The sequence below is a fragment of the Camelina sativa genome, chromosome 19 (genome assembly GCF_000633955.1).
Source record: "Camelina sativa cultivar DH55 chromosome 19, Cs, whole genome shotgun sequence".
NCBI classification, from domain to species: Eukaryota; Viridiplantae; Streptophyta; class Magnoliopsida; order Brassicales; family Brassicaceae; genus Camelina; species Camelina sativa.
The window spans coordinates 23,932,821-23,949,603 of record NC_025703.1 but is presented as its reverse complement, the minus strand read 5'-3'; the positions used below and the strand labels follow the sequence as shown (position 1 = coordinate 23,949,603).

General features: G+C 34.6%; 4 protein-coding genes across 5 annotated transcripts; 1 reads left to right on the top strand and 3 right to left on the bottom strand.

The window, feature by feature from the left end:
- LOC104768145 lies at positions 2,312-4,303 on the top strand. Its single transcript, XM_010492073.1, has 9 exons — positions 2,312-2,438; positions 2,779-2,860; positions 3,148-3,185; positions 3,273-3,323; positions 3,440-3,489; positions 3,583-3,612; positions 3,707-3,748; positions 3,842-3,904; positions 4,001-4,303. Exons 1-9 carry the CDS (start codon positions 2,312-2,314, stop codon positions 4,103-4,105), a joined length of 588 nt encoding a protein of 195 aa, XP_010490375.1. The 3' UTR covers positions 4,106-4,303.
- LOC104767047 (plant intracellular Ras-group-related LRR protein 5) lies at positions 4,507-6,874 on the bottom strand. 2 transcript variants are annotated; one of them, XM_010491068.1, is made up of 4 exons: positions 6,240-6,874; positions 5,060-5,973; positions 4,777-4,958; positions 4,507-4,705 (listed from the first exon to the last, which is right to left on the bottom strand). In XM_010491068.1, exons 1-3 carry the CDS (start codon positions 6,787-6,789, stop codon positions 4,842-4,844), a joined length of 1,581 nt encoding a protein of 526 aa, XP_010489370.1. In that variant the 5' UTR covers positions 6,790-6,874; the 3' UTR covers positions 4,507-4,705; positions 4,777-4,841. The 2 variants fall into 2 exon arrangements, with proteins under 2 accessions (XP_010489370.1, XP_010489371.1); XM_010491069.1 differs by having other exon boundaries at positions 4,507-4,678.
- LOC104767046 (MLO-like protein 7) lies at positions 9,459-12,168 on the bottom strand. Its single transcript, XM_010491067.1, has 14 exons — positions 11,974-12,168; positions 11,820-11,877; positions 11,427-11,740; positions 11,280-11,340; positions 11,115-11,203; positions 10,951-11,025; positions 10,791-10,879; positions 10,672-10,721; positions 10,562-10,602; positions 10,306-10,479; positions 10,180-10,215; positions 10,028-10,095; positions 9,883-9,943; positions 9,459-9,782 (listed from the first exon to the last, which is right to left on the bottom strand). The coding sequence occupies exons 1-14, from the start codon at positions 12,166-12,168 to the stop codon at positions 9,459-9,461; spliced, it is 1,635 nt and encodes a 544-aa protein (XP_010489369.1).
- On the bottom strand, positions 14,385-16,711 carry LOC104767045 (thioredoxin reductase 2-like). The gene is made up of 2 exons (XM_010491066.2): positions 15,595-16,711; positions 14,385-14,717 (listed from the first exon to the last, which is right to left on the bottom strand). Exons 1-2 carry the CDS (start codon positions 16,658-16,660, stop codon positions 14,647-14,649), a joined length of 1,137 nt encoding a protein of 378 aa, XP_010489368.1. The 5' UTR covers positions 16,661-16,711; the 3' UTR covers positions 14,385-14,646.

The window sequence follows — 16,783 nt, the reverse complement described above, 5'->3', positions numbered from 1 at the left end:
TCTTTCTACAGGTTAATGTCTGTTTCTTTCTTCGATTTTGTTGTTCGAATTTGTTTTTTTTTTAGGTCAGTTCGCAAATCAACAGGTGTACGTTTGTGTTAGAATCTTAAAATATTTGTTCTATCTTTGTTAACTGTGTGTTTTTATTTTATGATACTCCATTGCCATCTGTATTAAGAACCTCTAAAAATTTCTCTTTCAGGAGGATAAGAAAAAGATCATTATGAGAGGGACTGGTTATGGTCTTATATTAGGATTAGCATTCTGCGAAATACGTAAGTGGCTGTAAACTAAATAACTTGGGGTTGTTGGAAATTTAGATTATGGTTGTAGCTGTGCTTTTTTTTTTTTTGCATTCGAAAGAAGCTTATCATTTGTGTTTATCGTCTTTCCTACAGTTGGTACTTGGACTTTGTCCATACACGAAGAGGTAAGCACATTGATCGCTCCTTAATTAGCTTTTATAGAAGACTAATGGTTGATTTTTAATGTGTCCATTCGAATTTTCTCATGTTTAAGAGGTGTAACGCTGAGATTAACTCCTTGCAAGAGGTAAAAAACAATAAATAGTGTTATTTGATTTTCAAAGGACATATATATATATATATAGATGGTTGATATATATCTGTAACTGTAATGTTTCAGTCTGCTAAGGCTCAAATGGCTAAGACAAGAGAAATGGAAACGAAGTTTGAAAATCTTTTGCAGGTAGAAAAAAACAAGTAATGCATAGTGTTAATTATGTATTAACGCATCTAAAGTTTGCTGATTTTTGAAATTGGACAAATTCTTATATATGGTTGATGAATCTGTAATGACTTTTTCATGTTGCAGTCGTCTAGAGCTGAGTTGAAAGAAATGAGAATGATGTTGGACGATCTAATGCGGGAAAAAGAAAGAAACTGAGCAGAGTTTCATAAAAGGAAATGGATCAGAAGAAACAATATGCATGATTTGTAGGAGAGATTGAAGTATTTAACAACTAAGTAGCTCAAGGTTTTGATGATCTGACTTTAGTTAACTCTTTTTAACTTTGGAGTTTTCCTATTCATTAATCAATAATTTAATATACATAACTTAGTCTATGTTAATCCTTGAATCCTATCACCTTTTTCAGTAAAACATTACTTAGTTTCTGGTGTTAGTAAATCATATTTAACCTTATGTATGTTTTAGCACTATAACACAAATATACCGGACAAGGGCAACATATACACTAGATTCATTGTCCTTGCACGATTTTGTTGTTGTTGTTGTGCTTTTCAAATTAGACATATTTAATTCTGGGACTTAAGTCTCTAATTGCATCAATATGCAAGAGTTTTTTGGCGCAGCCACCAAAAAAGCATTACATCAAGAGAAATAAAGGTCAGAGTGAAAATGAAATTGGCTTCTTTGCTTGGACCTTTCGTGTTGTGTGGAGTTGTAAGAAATAAATTTACATGACTATAAAAAGGTCAGATTTTGTCAAGAATGGTTTAGAGAATGATCATGTTGCTCTGTTTTCTCTAGTTGGTGGACTTGCCGAAGAAGCAAATACTGTTGACCCAGCTCTTCTTCAGCTTATAATAAGCCCTATGATTCTTAACAGACGGCTTATAAAGGAGAAATAACACCGGTAACTTCTCTACGGTTAAGATCATTCAGCGATTGGAAAATGTAACAGCTTTGTTGTGTTATAGCAACAAGTGATTTGGGGAAGGGTATTGGAATAAGCAGAATAATGTTAAAGAGTTATTTTTTAACTTATGAACACATATTGCTCTAATGAACACCCAAAATGTCTGTAGACTGTAGGTCTTAGTAAAAAACCAATTAAAATGTATGTATTTGATCATATCTTTGCACCGTGTATTTTAAGTTTGTATGTTGTTAGATGAAAGTTGGGACTAGAAAAATTGGGCAGGTTTTAACTTTTAGGTTTAGTTTTGTAGAACAGATCATAAACATCTTTTGACACGTGGACATAATGGGACTAAATATTAAACTAAGAATTGTAGAGCTTTACCCCCGAAGGGAGCTCTTCCAGAAATTCTCGAAGGCCCAGGACAGGCTTAGGCCTAGGAGGGGGTTTGGAAATAGTTTTCAACCAGCAATAGACGCGCCTCGGTTAAGACCTCACTAGCTGCGTCAGTGCCCCAAGCGCAAAGATGCTTTTCATTCAACGAAACCCTCTTTCTTTTATAGTCACACAATACCCATCAACTCTATATTTCTTTCCGATGTGGGACTCTGTACCTTAACAAAAGAAGACAAAATTCCTCCAGACAACAAAATGTGCCAACAAGATAATTAATTTAATGCTGAAAAGATGAATATTGTGACTAAAGATGGTGGGGGCTGCGCGAACGCAAACCCCCCTGCCACAAATAATGACGTAGGCTCTTCCTCTTGGAGAAGACTTTACGCTAAGCGCCCCTCCTTAATGTGCAATGGAGGTCACTAGCCTAAGCCACTCGCCTTCTTGATCACGAGTTGACCCCGTCCAGGTAAGTAATTTGCTCGAACAGTCCACTTCTTTATTTATAACCCTGCTTCCTCAGTCATTACTTTGTGTCTGAGCGATGTGGGACATTTTCATATTAACACATCGTGCCGTTTGAAGCTCTTGGTTTCCAACAACTTGCTGGTTTGCTCACAATTTCTGGGTTTTTTAACAAACACTTCTTGGGCTTACTGGGCCTTTCCTAACAAACACGGTCCAACAAGAGAGAACCCAAACCGAAAGTAAAAAATGTCTCTACAAAATCCCGGTTTGCTTTTCCATTCGTTGTTTAGGAACGGAGTGGAGAGTACTGAAGAACATTTTTTTAGCTCTGCGTGTCTCTCTTCTAAAAATCGCCATTATCGTCAATCTCGCGTAGGTCTTGCTCATTATTGCTTCTCTGTTAGAGTCAAAGCCGTTTCTCTGTTTGTTTTATCTTCTTTCAGTTCGATTTTGTTGGTGTTAGGGTTTTCTTACAGAGCCCTTTTGGCCCATTTGATATAGCTAATGCTTGAAAGCTCCTGACTTTTTGAAATCAGTTTATAAGTTTACCTGTAAATGACACTTGTGGTGGTGAATTTTGTTCTTTGATACTTTTTTATTACTATTTTCATTTCCATCTGTATTGTTGACTAAGAGAATCCCTAAACAAATTATTTCAGAGGAGGGTCACGAAGATCATGGGTCTCTTCTCTTCAAAGTAACACTTTTTTTTTTTATTTCTTGTATTTGATCTCTTTTGATAAACCCATGAACTGAGAGATTTAAAGGCGAAATCTTTTTGCAGGGTTTTTTTTGTTTAAGAATGCACCAGTATTTGCTCTTGGATACTACACAAGTAATGTGGCTTTAAAGGATATTTGTTTTTGGTCATTGATAAGTTGATGATTTTGCTTTTTTTTTTTCTTTTTTTTTCTTTCCGGAAACAAGCTTGATCCAATGTCTTTCCTGCAGATGATGCTTTAACCCCTAATGCAAATAAACTAATCAAAGAAGCCAAACAGGTAAAGCAAGAAATGAGAATTTTTGTTTGTTTGTTAGTATACAGAAATTGTTGAATTCTTATGTCTCCAGCTGATTTTTTCCCATGTTTACAGTGCTTGGCTCAAGGCAAGTCCTTAGTAAAGGTAAAGCAAGACTTGGTGTTATGCATCTCAAGTTGTTTGATTTTGTAAAGACATAAGTCATGGTTGGCATATGTAATGTCTTCTCATGTTTCAGATGCGTGAGGCTGAGGTGGCTGAAGCCGAGTCCATAGTAAAGGTAAGCAAGAAATGATTTTATGCTTCTCAAGTTTGTTGATTTTGTATAAGACATTGTTATGGTTGACATATGTAATGTCTTTTTATGTTTCAGATGGCTAAGTCTGAGCTCGCTGAGGTGAAAAGAATGAGAAAGATTATGCTCGATCCATATAATGTAAAATAAACAAGCTATAATGCATCTGACTGTTTTATTTTGAAATACAACTATAGTTATGTTGATGAATCTTTAATGTCTTGTCATGTTTATTAGGCTAGGTTGGAAGAGTTGATAGAAATGAAACAGGCCGAACGACATTTGCAAGAAGAAACTGAGCGCAGTTACATACGAGGAAATGGATCTGAAGAAGCTATCTGATTTGGTGCAGAGAGTGAAGGCAGAATATGAACTCTTCAAAAACTGAGTAGCTCAAGCTTTTGATGATCTGACCTTGGTTAATTCTTAACTTTTGAGTTCTGTTAGTAATAGGAAATTGTAATCCTGAATATGTATCAACTTATGAGTAACAGTATCTAGTTTGTTTTGTTGTTAGTAAATCATATTTAGCCTTAACTATGTTTCAGCACTATAACACAAACATCCTAATACATGGGAACGCAAGAGGCATATGACTAATATCTTTGTCCATGTATGAAATGTTGTTATAACATATTTATTCCGGACGTGATCTCTTATTTTCAAGACTTTTGGTACATCAAAAGAAAACAAGAATTGAGGTTCAGTTCAGCGACGAAAACGTAAAAAGTTACATCAAGAAAAACAAGAATAGAATCACTTAAGAGATTAACAATTTGAATTACATTTTCCTCAAGATACAACAAACAAAGCACCAGTATACAAAGAGTGATATGAAAACATTTTGAAAGAACATGTGATTGTGAATAAAAGAATGAATGGTGAACTGTCTGGACACAACGGGAATCTTCTGTCCTGCCAACGGTTGTCACAGACATACACCTGAAACATGAAAATGAAACTGGTCTTTTTTTGTTGGATTTCATGTTTGAATCTCTAAGAAAGAAATCTACCTAAAGATAAAAGGTCAGATTTTGTCAAGAGTGGTTTAGAGGATCTCCATGCTGCTCTGTTTTCTCTAGTTGGTGGACTTGCAGAAGAAGCAAATACTGTTAAGCCAGCTCTTTTTCGGCTTAGTTCTTTGAGATTTCGTGTTTCTTGTCTCCACGAGATCATTCATGTACTGAACCACGGCCTGAAATAATAGCAAAGAGCATGAATCAATCATCCATGACTGACACAAACCACAAACTGCGGAATCTACAGACAAATATAACTGAGAGAAGAAAGAAGAACCTGTGCGCCCTTTTCGGTTATATCTCTTGGAAGCTCTTCAAGGGGGTTTTGCTGTGTGTTAAGAACCCGCAGCTGTGAAAGCGTTTTGAAAGAATATGGAAGGAAACGGATCTGGTTATTGCTCATATCAAGCTCTTCTAGCATCTCAAGGTTGCCTATCAACCCTGGGAGCGATCTTAAGTTAGCAAAATTGTTCCCAATGTTAAGCTTAACAAGCGTTTTGGCATAACATAAGCTCTCCGGTACTGACTCAAGCTCGTTGAAACTCACATCTAGCTCTTTGAGGTTAGCCATGGAGGACATCGTTGTTGGTAGCTGCCGAATGTTGTTGTAACGGACGTTCAGAATCTCTAAGGTCGATAACTTCCCAACAGCTTCAGGAAGAGCTTTAAGTCTGTTGTAATCCGCACGGAGTTCTTTCAGGGAAGAACAACCAGAGATACTATGTGGAATCTCTTCGATGTTATTTGTTTCAACATCGAGCTTCTTTAGGCTCACAAGAGAACCAATAGATTCAGGGAGAGTGGAGAGGCTGTTAGAGCTCAGATCAAGTTCCTCGAGATGTATCAATTTACTAAATGCTGATGGAAGAGATGATAATTGGTTTCCGCTAAGATTCAGGTTGACCAAGTTAAGCAAATCTCCTATACACTCAGGAAGCTGACCAATTCTGTTAGAATGCAAATCAAGCTTTGTCAGGGACAAAAGCCCTCCTATGGTTGCCGGAAGTACCATGATGCAATTCTCAGACAAATCTAGCCTAACCAGACTCGATAACTTGCCTATAGAATCCGGAAGCCATTCAAGCTGATCCATCAGCTTGTGCTGCAGATTTAGCTCCTGAGTAGCTTTCTTGGCAGATACTTCAATCAAACTAGCAAGTTTTATAAGACTCAACTTCTCCCCATCATGGCCTACACATATATAACAATTAGAGACGAAACAGAGTCCATTGCAAAACATTTCAAGTCAAAACACTTTTCCATGGCCTACACATATATAAATCTCCATTGGGAAAAGCAAACTAATCAACATGAAAGACACTATTTTGAATCTTAAAAGTAGAGATTCTATCCAAAAGTCAGAACATTTTTCATGGCCTAGTACTACACATATAAAGATGATTCCATTGGAAAAACAAACGAATCATGAAAACGTTCAGATTCCAAATGGAACTCACCTGTGACGTTCTTAGCCTGAAGTGTTGAATCAAAAACCTGAGGCTTCCGAGGAGCTAACAAACCATCACTGTAAAACGAAGATGTCGCTTTCTTCAAAAACGTATCTTCACGGGTTAAAATCTCCTTTGACTTGACAGGACTCTGATCAGAAGGAACAGAGCGAGGCACAGAGGTGGTGGTGGTGGTGGTGCCGTTAGGGGAAGCAATGCAATGCGAAGCTCTCTGAATCAAATCGTCGAAGACAACGTGTACAGATTCCAGATCGAGGACTTTGTTGGCTTCTCTTCTCTGTTCAACGCTCTGGAAACGAACGAGACATCTCCTCATCTCCTTCAACACGTCGAAAAGCTCTTTAGGAACACCAGAAAAAGAGGTGGTTTGTTCATCAATGGCGTCCAAGCGAATCCGATCCTCTTTGTCAACGTTTTGAATCAGAGAAGTAGCGGTCTCGACGTCTTCGATATCAGGTCTAGATGGAAGAGATCTGTGAATCCTCATGATCTCTTCCACAACCTTGTCCTTTGAATCCAAACGTTTCTCCATCATCATTTCTAGAAAAAGATTTTGAGATTTTGGATTTTATGAAGAAGAAACAGAGAGATTCATGTTTTCTCTTTCTCTTTCTTCTTCTTCGTCTTCGTTTTCTCATTCTTTCTTTCTTTCTTCGTCAGTTCGTTTTCTTCTTCTTTCCTTCGTCGTTGTCTCTCTCTGTCTCAAACTGCATTAAAATAATCAAATATTTAAATAATTCAAAAAATAAATTAATTAATTAGTTTTAAGTTTAGTGGTCACTGTGATCTCTATCTACTCGCGTCCTTGTCTGTTTAGGTTAATGATAATTTTGTTTAATGTTAAAAGGTGGATGTTTAAACAATAGTTAAGTATTGACAATGACATGAACATGATGATATAATATTTGGACGAAGAAGATAACATGATCGTGATGATTTTTAAATTTATTTGGGACAGTTCGGATCAGGATTTAGATAGTGAATTTTTAAATATCTAGAGACATCCTGAGTTAAAGATTTAGTTGGATAGTCAGATCTACAGTTTTTATTTATAGTAAATTTTTTTCATTAATATTAATAATTTCGAAATATATAATTGAGACAATTTAGTACAGTCGGATCAGGATTTAGATAGTGAATTTCAAATATCTAGACTCTAGAGATATCTTGATTTAAAAGTTTGGATAGTCAGATCTAAAAAAATAAATTTTGCATTATATTAACAATTTTGAAATATATTGGGATTTCCTATAAAATTTTGATAAAAGCAAAATTTAAATGTTATTGTAATATCAATTTTCTGAAATATATATGTAAAAATTTATTTCTATCATTACATTAAACCAATTGATATGTATATTTTTATTATTGTTTTTATAGATCCGATATCTAGATTATAGTTACACGTCTACTATAATAGGCTACTTTTTTTTTTCATGGCGATTCAACGACGATTATGGAATTTGGAGTTCTCTCATATGATTGGCTGACTGGCTAGTTAATAGACTATGGCCTTGTTCGTTTGTCTGTCACCGGATCCAGCGACAGCGACTAGCAACCGGCGAGAGATTCTAACGACAGCATATGTTGTTCGTATATCTGTCGCTAGCGACTGTACCGACTGTCGTTAGAAACTGTCGCTGAGTTGTTCGTTTGCTTGTCGCTGCGACTAATGATTATATATATATTTTTTTAAATTAATAAAACTTAATTTTTGATTATTTATATTTGATTTAAAAATATAAATTACATATACCCATGAAAATAAATTAAAAACATATATATATATATATATATATTTCTAAATGATTAATTTAAAATTTATTTTTAATTTATTCATCTTAATATTGTTAAATTTAATTTGATTATAATTTTATTTATATATATTTATATTAATTTGTTATTTTAGTTAATTAGATTTAGTTTAATTTAAATAACTATGGGGGTGTATTCAACTTGATATTTTAAGTGATTTGTACAAAATTTCCAAAGTTCAATCATGGATTTTAAAAAGTCTATTCAAATCCACTTTTATTGAACTGATAATTTAAAAATCTACTTTAAAATCCACTGTTATTCAAAACAGTTTGTGGATTTGGATTTTAATAAGTTTTATAGATTCTGGAGGGTTTGTGAGGATCTGTTTAGTTAAAAATACATAAATCCAAATCTCATTGTTTTATGTGAGATTTGAAAGAATTTTAACATAAATCATATCAGCTTCCCTAAAATCTATCAAAATTCTAAATTTCTTAAATCTCACAAAATCCTCCAAAATCATATTTTGAATACACCCTCCAAAATCCAATTTATATTTTTATTTAATTAACTTTAATTTTGATCATATTTAATTTACCATTTTTTTTGATCGTTATGTTGTTCGTTTGCATGTCGTTGGATCGAACGACTAGTTTCAGCCACTGATAGTTGAATCTCCAACATTATTTCATCACTCATCTCTAAAATTCTAACTTTATTTTATTTCCAATTCTAAAATGTTTCAATTTTTTTTATTCTAGATTCACTGGCAGACCTAAATGAAGATTAGGGGGGGTATCAAATGACCTCTCATTAAATTTAAAAATAATAAATGTAAATGTATTTTTGTTAAGTTTTGATTAAATAGTTAGGTGAAATATGATTTTGAGCCTATTAAATTTAAAATTTTATATTCTGTACCAACTATATGTAAAATATTGATAGTAAAACCCCGTAAGTTTTATTTTTGGATCTGCCACTATCTATATTTAGAGTTTTAAGTTTTTACATTGTCACTTTTAGACTTAACAATTAGAAATAAATTAAAAATAGAGTATGATGATTTCATCAAAAAGTTAATACATATCAAATCCAATTCCAACACTTCCATCATACACATATACTATGACCATTGTTCTGGCGGTATGAAGCCACCGGAGCCGTCTGAAAGATTCTCATTTTTTCTCTCAAGATATTGGAAATTATGAACATTTTTGTATTAAGGAAAGTTAACATTTTTGTTAATTTTTATTGCTAAAAAAAATAGATGCTCTATCTTATATTGTAAAATAACTTGTAGATCAAGTTATTATATAACTCTAAACATGGTGTATAACACATAAAAACAATTCTATGAGCGTTAATTTCTGATCAAGTACCAATTAGTAAACGACAACTGTTTCATTTGAGCTTTCAAGTAACAACAAAAGAAAGCAGCTAGCTAAGAGCCTAAGAGTGGTGCAATTGCATTTGCCGTTGTTGAATCCTGTCGATAGCATCCTCTGCCCCAGCTGTTTCAAGATCAGACGACATTTCGTCTTCTTCATCTTCTTGCTTATAGTATTTGATGTTAGAAGAGTGACCAGTGGTCTTGGAACGGTGAAGAGTGGTTGCAAAGGAAGATGAGGAGATGCTGAAACTCTCTGAAACACCAAGTGTCTTGCTCGGGAGCTTCCTCGCTTTGCCTTTCTTTAATTTGGTGTCTTTATGCCACTTCTTCAATGCCTTTGCCATTTGCTCATCAAACACTGCTTTCTTCATGTGTGAACCCATCTGCTCCACACACCATTTCATCATTTCTCTATTCTCTTTCCTTCAAGAGATCATCATTTGGATAAGAGTATCAATTGGAAACTAAGGTTTTACAAGTTACCTGAGTAACGAGGGCGTACAAAGGGAGAGTACTGTAGCTGCATAAGATCAAAGCTCCTAGGCTGCCACATATCAACATGATTTAAACACTTGTCCTCTATAATACTAATTGGAAACATAATAAAGGTTATGAATAAGCTTTTTACCATAGAAAGAGTTTGATGATTACAAGATTGAAATCTTTATGGAAGCATGATTTTAATCCAAAAGAATACTGCAAATTCCAAATATGTATATTACTAAGTAAATAATATACATTCCAAAATGTTGAAATGAAGAGGAAACTCATTGCTTTTACCCATATCCAGAAAAAGTGTGTTATCTGGAAAGCATTCTGGCAAAAAAAAACAGAGGAGTTAGAATCTGCAAAAACATGTTAGTTCAAGATGAAATCAAGAAGAAGATGCTTTCATATTGTAATTACCTGAAACAAGGCAAAGTGGATAAGATGAAGTAGCAGTTGAGGACAATCGAACCAAAAGTATCGATCTGAGCCTTGTACTAGAGGCATCCCTTGAACTACTTCATGTGTCTCTACGATTTCTAGCGCCATTGTTGCCATAATCGCTTGAAGCTTCGTTCCAACAGCTAGTATTATCTGCAACAAGAATTATTTTTAATCAAGAAACTTCCAAGAACAAGAAGCTGTGTATATATATTAGAGAGATAGATTGTCTTACGAGCACGGGAGGTATTGATGCCCAAAACAATGTTCTCCATCCTGAAAGTTGAATAGAAAGACCTCAGTATATGAATTTTATTTGAATTTAAAGATAGATGTGTAGCTCACCATTGACATTAAACAGCAAGAAGATCACAAATGATGCCCAAAGAACTGGACTGCAGAGCAAAATTATGTCAGAAACAGTAGGAAACACAGTTTCATATGCATTTTGATTGTGTTGTAACCTTATTCCAACTACCAACTTGAAATCGTCCTCGAGAGATCTTTTGATATATCTCTGGAAGTTGAACTTTCTTCCCGGGGCCAAATGGGCCTGAATCAGAAGTAGCACATATCAAGATTGTGAGAGAAGGAAATGGAAAGATGCAAGAATATAAAACTCACAGAGATGAATCCATGGCGCAGAGTCAAGTAGTCGGTTCTTCCCACAGATACAAAGAACTGCCTCAAGAAGCATCCCTGTAACCCGAAGAGCTCAGAATAATCAAATCAAGAACGTTTTGATGCATTTTGAAAGAGACGAAGAAGGAGAGACATGGTTTGTTTACAACGTAAAAGAAGAAAGGAATTGTTGTCCAGAAACTTATATGTTCTCTCACAAAAGAAGTCTCATGAGTGAGTCTAAGTCTTGAATGATCTACACCACACACAAAAAAAGTGAGTCTGTAAAATATAATAAAACTTTCAAAACAGAATCTGATGAAACAAAGTACCAGTAGAAAACTCATAGTCATGAGATAATGTTTCTTGCTCCCACTTTTTCCATCCACGAATCTGCCACAAAAGACAATACAAAATGAATCATTCATTGACTCAATCAAACACAGTTTTGATCAGAACTAGATTTATCGCGTACGTACCTTGAGCCTGCTAAGCATCATAGTGATTAAACTATAGAGGATATGAGAGATGGCCAAAAAGAACAACAAGATGTGAAGTTGGTGCAAGCCTTTCAATGTTATGAGTGGGTCGGATCCTTGTTTGCAATTCACAGATGTATCACCAGCAGCCGAAAGACGCGTGCTAAGAAATGGAGCAAGATTCTGGAAAAGCTCTATGTCTTCAGATGAACAAGGTAACATAGAGAGAGCAGCCTTTCGAGAAACACAGATCTTGAGAATATATGTTTCTCCAAAAGTGAGTAATAAGGAAATGAATCCAAGGATCATCAGTTCTGTAGAATCAATCACCATTTTCAAAAACCAAACCAAATAGCTTTTAAGACAAGCAATGCTATATGTATGTTTACTTACCGGCTTTGATTTTCTCTAAGGCTTCAAGGAGAGAGTTTTTATGCTTCTTCCATAGCCACTGAGAAGAAGATAGAAACAATTAAAGATGTTTTAGACAAATGTGTGTTTGAACAAGAAGACTTGTAAGAAAAGGAAGAAGATTAAGAAAACAGACGTTGGCAAGTCTTTGAAGACCCTTTTCGAGGAGATGGGAAATGAGGATGAGAAAGGTGCACACGATAGCAACAGCCCAAGTGGGCGTCTGAGAGAGCTGTCTCCCGCCGGAGGGATCCCCCCTGGTGGCCGTAGCTCCGCCGTGGAACACCAGAAACCATAACAAAGATCTTTGACACTTGCTTTGTGTGATCATGAGTGAAGGGAAGGTTATGAAAACAAATTAAAGAAATACTAATAACGTAGAGAATCAAACTTAAGTTTTTGTGCTTCTTAATTACTATGTTGTACAACGTAAGTTATATTAGTATATAGATAAAGAATTGGTTTTCATTTGACTATATATATTGTCAGATACATTAAAAAACACAAGTACACGTATACAGTTATACTTAATTCTGAAAATTACGTACATAAATTGTGTAATTAGCCATGCATGCATTCACAATTTCACATGCTGTATACTTGTGCGTTGACCAAAACATTAAAAAATCAAAGTGTAGTTCAGTTTTGTAACTCATCTCATTCAATCAATGGAAGTTACATTAGCAAATTCAATTACGTACGTACGGTATTAAGACATTTTGACTACAAGTTTTCAAAAACACAAACGAGTGAAACCGCTAATCTATAATACAAAAAGACAATTCTTAGATTCACCCCTCTTAATTAAAAGGAAATAAATTTTTAATTAAAGAAACAAAGATCAATCAATTTTAAAATTATTAATTCTAACATTATATTATAATTTTAAATTATAACATCTAAACACTAACCATTTCTTTATAAACCCAAACCAATATATAATTTTGTTTAACTTTAATACTAAACCATAACTACATTTTTATAAACCCAAACTGAAATACAATTTTGTTTAATTATCTAAACCCTAACCACTCTTTTATAAACCCAAACCGACATATAATTTTTTTTAATTTTAAAATCTAAATCATAACCACTCTTTTATAAACTCAAACCGACATATTATTTTGTTTAATTGTAAATCTAAACCGTAAACCCAAACCACTCTTTTGTAAACACAAACCAACATATAATTTCGGTTAATAAAATCTAAATCCTAACCGATATTTTATAATCTCAAACCTACATATATTTTTTTTATTTATAAAATTTAAACCCTAATCCTCCTTTAAACCGACATAATTTCCTTAATAAAAAATCTACAGAATTTATTTCTTTATTTTGTTTTGTTTTTTATTTGAATTTTGATTTATTTTTAAAATATGATATGACATCACATATTGTTATATTTTTATTGGTTAATTAGGAGGGGTGAACAAGAGAGTTTTTCATTGTCATTTGTTATATATGGATGAATCAGCTCTATCCAAATGGTCCAACTAAATTTCAAAAGATTCTTTAAAATTTAAAGACTCCTTTCAGAAAATTCTAGATGATGTATATATACATTTTCCAAGTATATTTTTGGAAAAACCTTTTAGGACATATTTACAAACAATGTCATCGACATTAAGTTTTCAAAAAAATCAAAAAAATAAGATATTGCACTGTCAACAAGATTCACAACCGAGATGATGAGGCATTTATGGTGATTAATTAAAATTTGATAACTAAGGTAACTAATCTTAATGATGATATATATCTTTGTACCAAAATCGTAAAAAGTAATAATTAGTTTTAAATCATTTTATTTCATCTTTCATCTATATATGGATTTTAATTACATTTCTTTATTTTACCTTGATAAAAGATAAATTTTTAATTTGATAAAAATATTCAAATGTGGCAAAACATTATTTTGATAAAAATAATTTAGAGCTTGAATCTAAAAGCGCAAAAGTTTGAATCATATAACTTTTTAGTATAATAAGAAAAAAATATACTCAATGTTGTATTTATAGATAAAGTATTTTCTCGTGTAATGTTCAAACCTGCCTAAAAATTATGTAAACGACAAAAAGAAAGAAAAAAACATTATAAAGTTCTATGTATATTCACATTAATTCTCAACCTCAATATTGTGATAACACACCAATTTTCAATCTCTAAATTAATTATCCAAAACACCTAATAATGCTATGAACCAAACCCCCTGCTTTCGCAAACTTCCGCATGTGCAACCACAACTACTCTTCTTAAAACACATACTCCGTTTAAACCAATTGTGCTCTATATCATTACGATAAAACCAATAATTATAATAAAGTAGTATTTCCGATAAAACCATCATAGCATAGCCTAATTTATTGATCTAAAATTTTTAATTTATAAATATTACCCTAATTTTGAGACAAAAATGAACATCTGGTTGGTTCATTTCTCATTCAGAAGGACCAGGACCATTGAATTAGCAAACGAATAGGCCTGAGAGGTGGTTACATAACCAAGATAAATATAAAAAGTACTCTCACGTAAGGAACAAATCTTAAAAAGCAATGGAACAAATCTTAAAAAGCAATGGGTCGAAGCAGCGACAACTAAAGAGTTTATTTAATTCGGCACAAAATCCAACTGCAAACAAAGGCAAATAACAAAACTCTACTCAGATTGTCTTTGTGAGATCAATCCGATTCTTTATTGTTTTTTTTTTTCTTGATCAATTCTTTATTGGTTTTAAAAATGACAAAGCAAATAATAAGGGGAGAGGAAGTGATCGAGCAACTTGTAAATGGATTCTTCTCCTACACCTTCTCTAATCACTTTTACCCTCCTGAGATCCAATCTCTTGTAAGTAATGCTCTGCATCCAATGCCGCCATGCACCCTGCACCATTCATAAAGTTGTTTATTAAACTTGGTCTTTCTTATTCATGACACAAAGCGAAAGGTGATAAACATTTGAATGGGTTTGATGGAAACACATAATCACTTCTAGAGTCTAGACCGCCAAGAACAATTTGATTTCAGCTTGAGTCAATTTAAGACCACACACCATGCCGTGTAAATAGCTAAATGTGTCGGCTTGTTATTGTAATATTTAGATAACAAATCTTATAACGATATCCTTGAAAACATTTTAGTTTCCCCTGCAGGCTATCAAGACCCTACTAGTCTTCTAAAGAGTATTAAGAATTTCCTACGCAGATAGCCTTCAACCGAAAACAAAGGCACAACACAAGACCACTACAGCAAACACAAATAGTCAATAATACATAATGGTATTAAGTAACAAGCACATATCACTTGACTTCCAGGCTCTCTAATGACTAGTACCAGTCTTCTATAAAATGAGAATGAACGCAGATAGTCTAAAACCGCAAACACATGATCAATATGAACTCAAAGTTTCGTTCGCAACCCAAGACCACTCTATAGCAAACACAAATCCAAAAGCATGCGTCGAAGACTATGTTAAGTGAATCAAACGATATACAAAGCAAACTACTTTGAGAAATGAAAGGAGTTCATCATTAAAAGCTAATGACTTTCAAAAACCTGACTCCTCTTGAACAGATCAATCAAACAACAATCATAAACGTTTAAACAATTGTTCACATAATGAGATACCTAACTACTCTTATAACATGATCCTATAAGGCATCAAGTAGTATTATCAGATACTCTGATAGATTCCAGTAATGATTTCAAAGAGCTAAACTCATTTTTCCGAAATGTGAAAAAAGAAAAGTTAGAGAACGAACCAGTTCCTGCAGCAGTGATGGCCTGTCTATACTTCTTGTCTTGAACATCTCCAGCAGCGAATACACCAACGACGCTCGTCTTTGTGGTACCAGGCTTGGTCACAACATAACCATCTTCATCAAGCTCAAGCTGGCCATCCAAAAACTTGGTCGCTGGCTCATGACCAATAGCAAAGAATAATCCAGACACCTTAAGATCTGAAACCTCTCCACTAACAACGTTCTTCACCTTCAACCCTCCAAGAACACGTCCGTTTTCATCTCCATAAGCTTCCACCACAGCAGAGTTCCAAATGACTTCAATCTTAGGGTTAGACAAAGCTCTCTGCTGCATAATCTTAGACGCCCTAAACGTATCCCTTCTATGGATAATATAAACCTTAGATCCATACTTAGTGAGGAAATTAGCTTCCTCCATGGCCGAATCACCACCACCAATAACCACAAGAGGCTTATTCCTAAAAATCGGAGCAGCTCCGTCGCAAACAGCACAAGCGGAGATACCACGGTTCCAAAAACCACCATCGCCTTCACCAGATCCAGTGAAGCTAAGACGTTTCGCTACAGCTCCAGTCGAAACGATCACAGAGTCAGCGAGAACAGTTCTCGAATCGGTGATTACCTTAAACGGCTTCGACGAGAAATCAACTTTGTTAACCGTCTCAGTGAAGATCTCAGTACCGAACCTCTCCGATTGCTTCCTGAATTTCTCGACGATCTCGGCACCGAGGATACCGTCAGGGAACCCAGGGAAGTTCTCGACGTCGGTGGTTGTAGTTAACTGACCTCCGGGAGCGATGTCGTTAGCCATCCATCCTTCGAAGAGAAGAGGCTTAAGCTCAGCCCTAGCTGCATAGATCGCCGCCGTGTGTGCTGCTGGACCACTTCCGACGATGCAAACCTTGGTTTTGTGAGTTCCCATTTCGGCGGAGTGGGAAGGAGAAGAAGACGCGGTGGCGAAAGACGGAGGAGTTGAGAGAGCAGATCCAAGTAAGAAACCTCCTCCTACGCTGCTTAATAAAGACTTTATTATGAACCTTGACTGGCTCATTGAGATCCAACACATGTTCAAATCGATTTGAATAATATATATAGATAGACCACACTTTGTTTGAATCACAATTACGATGCAAAATTTATAATACACTTTTACGAATTATTTAAACCCATATGGGCAAAATTATTATTG

Excerpts from the sequence above, each read along its gene's own strand:
- LOC104768145 (XM_010492073.1), top strand. The coding sequence starts at position 2,312 with ATGAATATTGTGACTAAAGATGGTGGGGGCTGCGCGAACGCAAACCCC. Across the intron at positions 3,186-3,272 it reads ATGGGTCTCTTCTCTTCAAA|GGTTTTTTTTGTTTAAGAAT; the intron begins GTAACACTTTTT and ends ATCTTTTTGCAG. Across the intron at positions 3,324-3,439 it reads TGCTCTTGGATACTACACAA|ATGATGCTTTAACCCCTAAT; the intron begins GTAATGTGGCTT and ends TCTTTCCTGCAG.
- LOC104767047 (XM_010491068.1), bottom strand. The coding sequence starts at position 6,789 with ATGATGATGGAGAAACGTTTGGATTCAAAGGACAAGGTTGTGGAAGAG. Across the intron at positions 5,974-6,239 it reads TCAGGCTAAGAACGTCACAG|GCCATGATGGGGAGAAGTTG; the intron begins GTGAGTTCCATT and ends ATATATGTGTAG. Across the intron at positions 4,959-5,059 it reads TAACCGAAAAGGGCGCACAG|GCCGTGGTTCAGTACATGAA; the intron begins GTTCTTCTTTCT and ends CTATTATTTCAG.
- LOC104767046 (XM_010491067.1), bottom strand. The coding sequence starts at position 12,168 with ATGATCACACAAAGCAAGTGTCAAAGATCTTTGTTATGGTTTCTGGTG. Across the intron at positions 10,480-10,561 it reads CATCAATACCTCCCGTGCTC|ATAATACTAGCTGTTGGAAC; the intron begins GTAAGACAATCT and ends TTCTTGTTGCAG. Across the intron at positions 9,783-9,882 it reads TGTACGCCCTCGTTACTCAG|ATGGGTTCACACATGAAGAA; the intron begins GTAACTTGTAAA and ends TGTGTGGAGCAG.
- LOC104767045 (XM_010491066.2), bottom strand. The coding sequence starts at position 16,660 with ATGTGTTGGATCTCAATGAGCCAGTCAAGGTTCATAATAAAGTCTTTA. Across the intron at positions 14,718-15,594 it reads CATCACTGCTGCAGGAACTG|GGTGCATGGCGGCATTGGAT; the intron begins GTTCGTTCTCTA and ends TGAATGGTGCAG.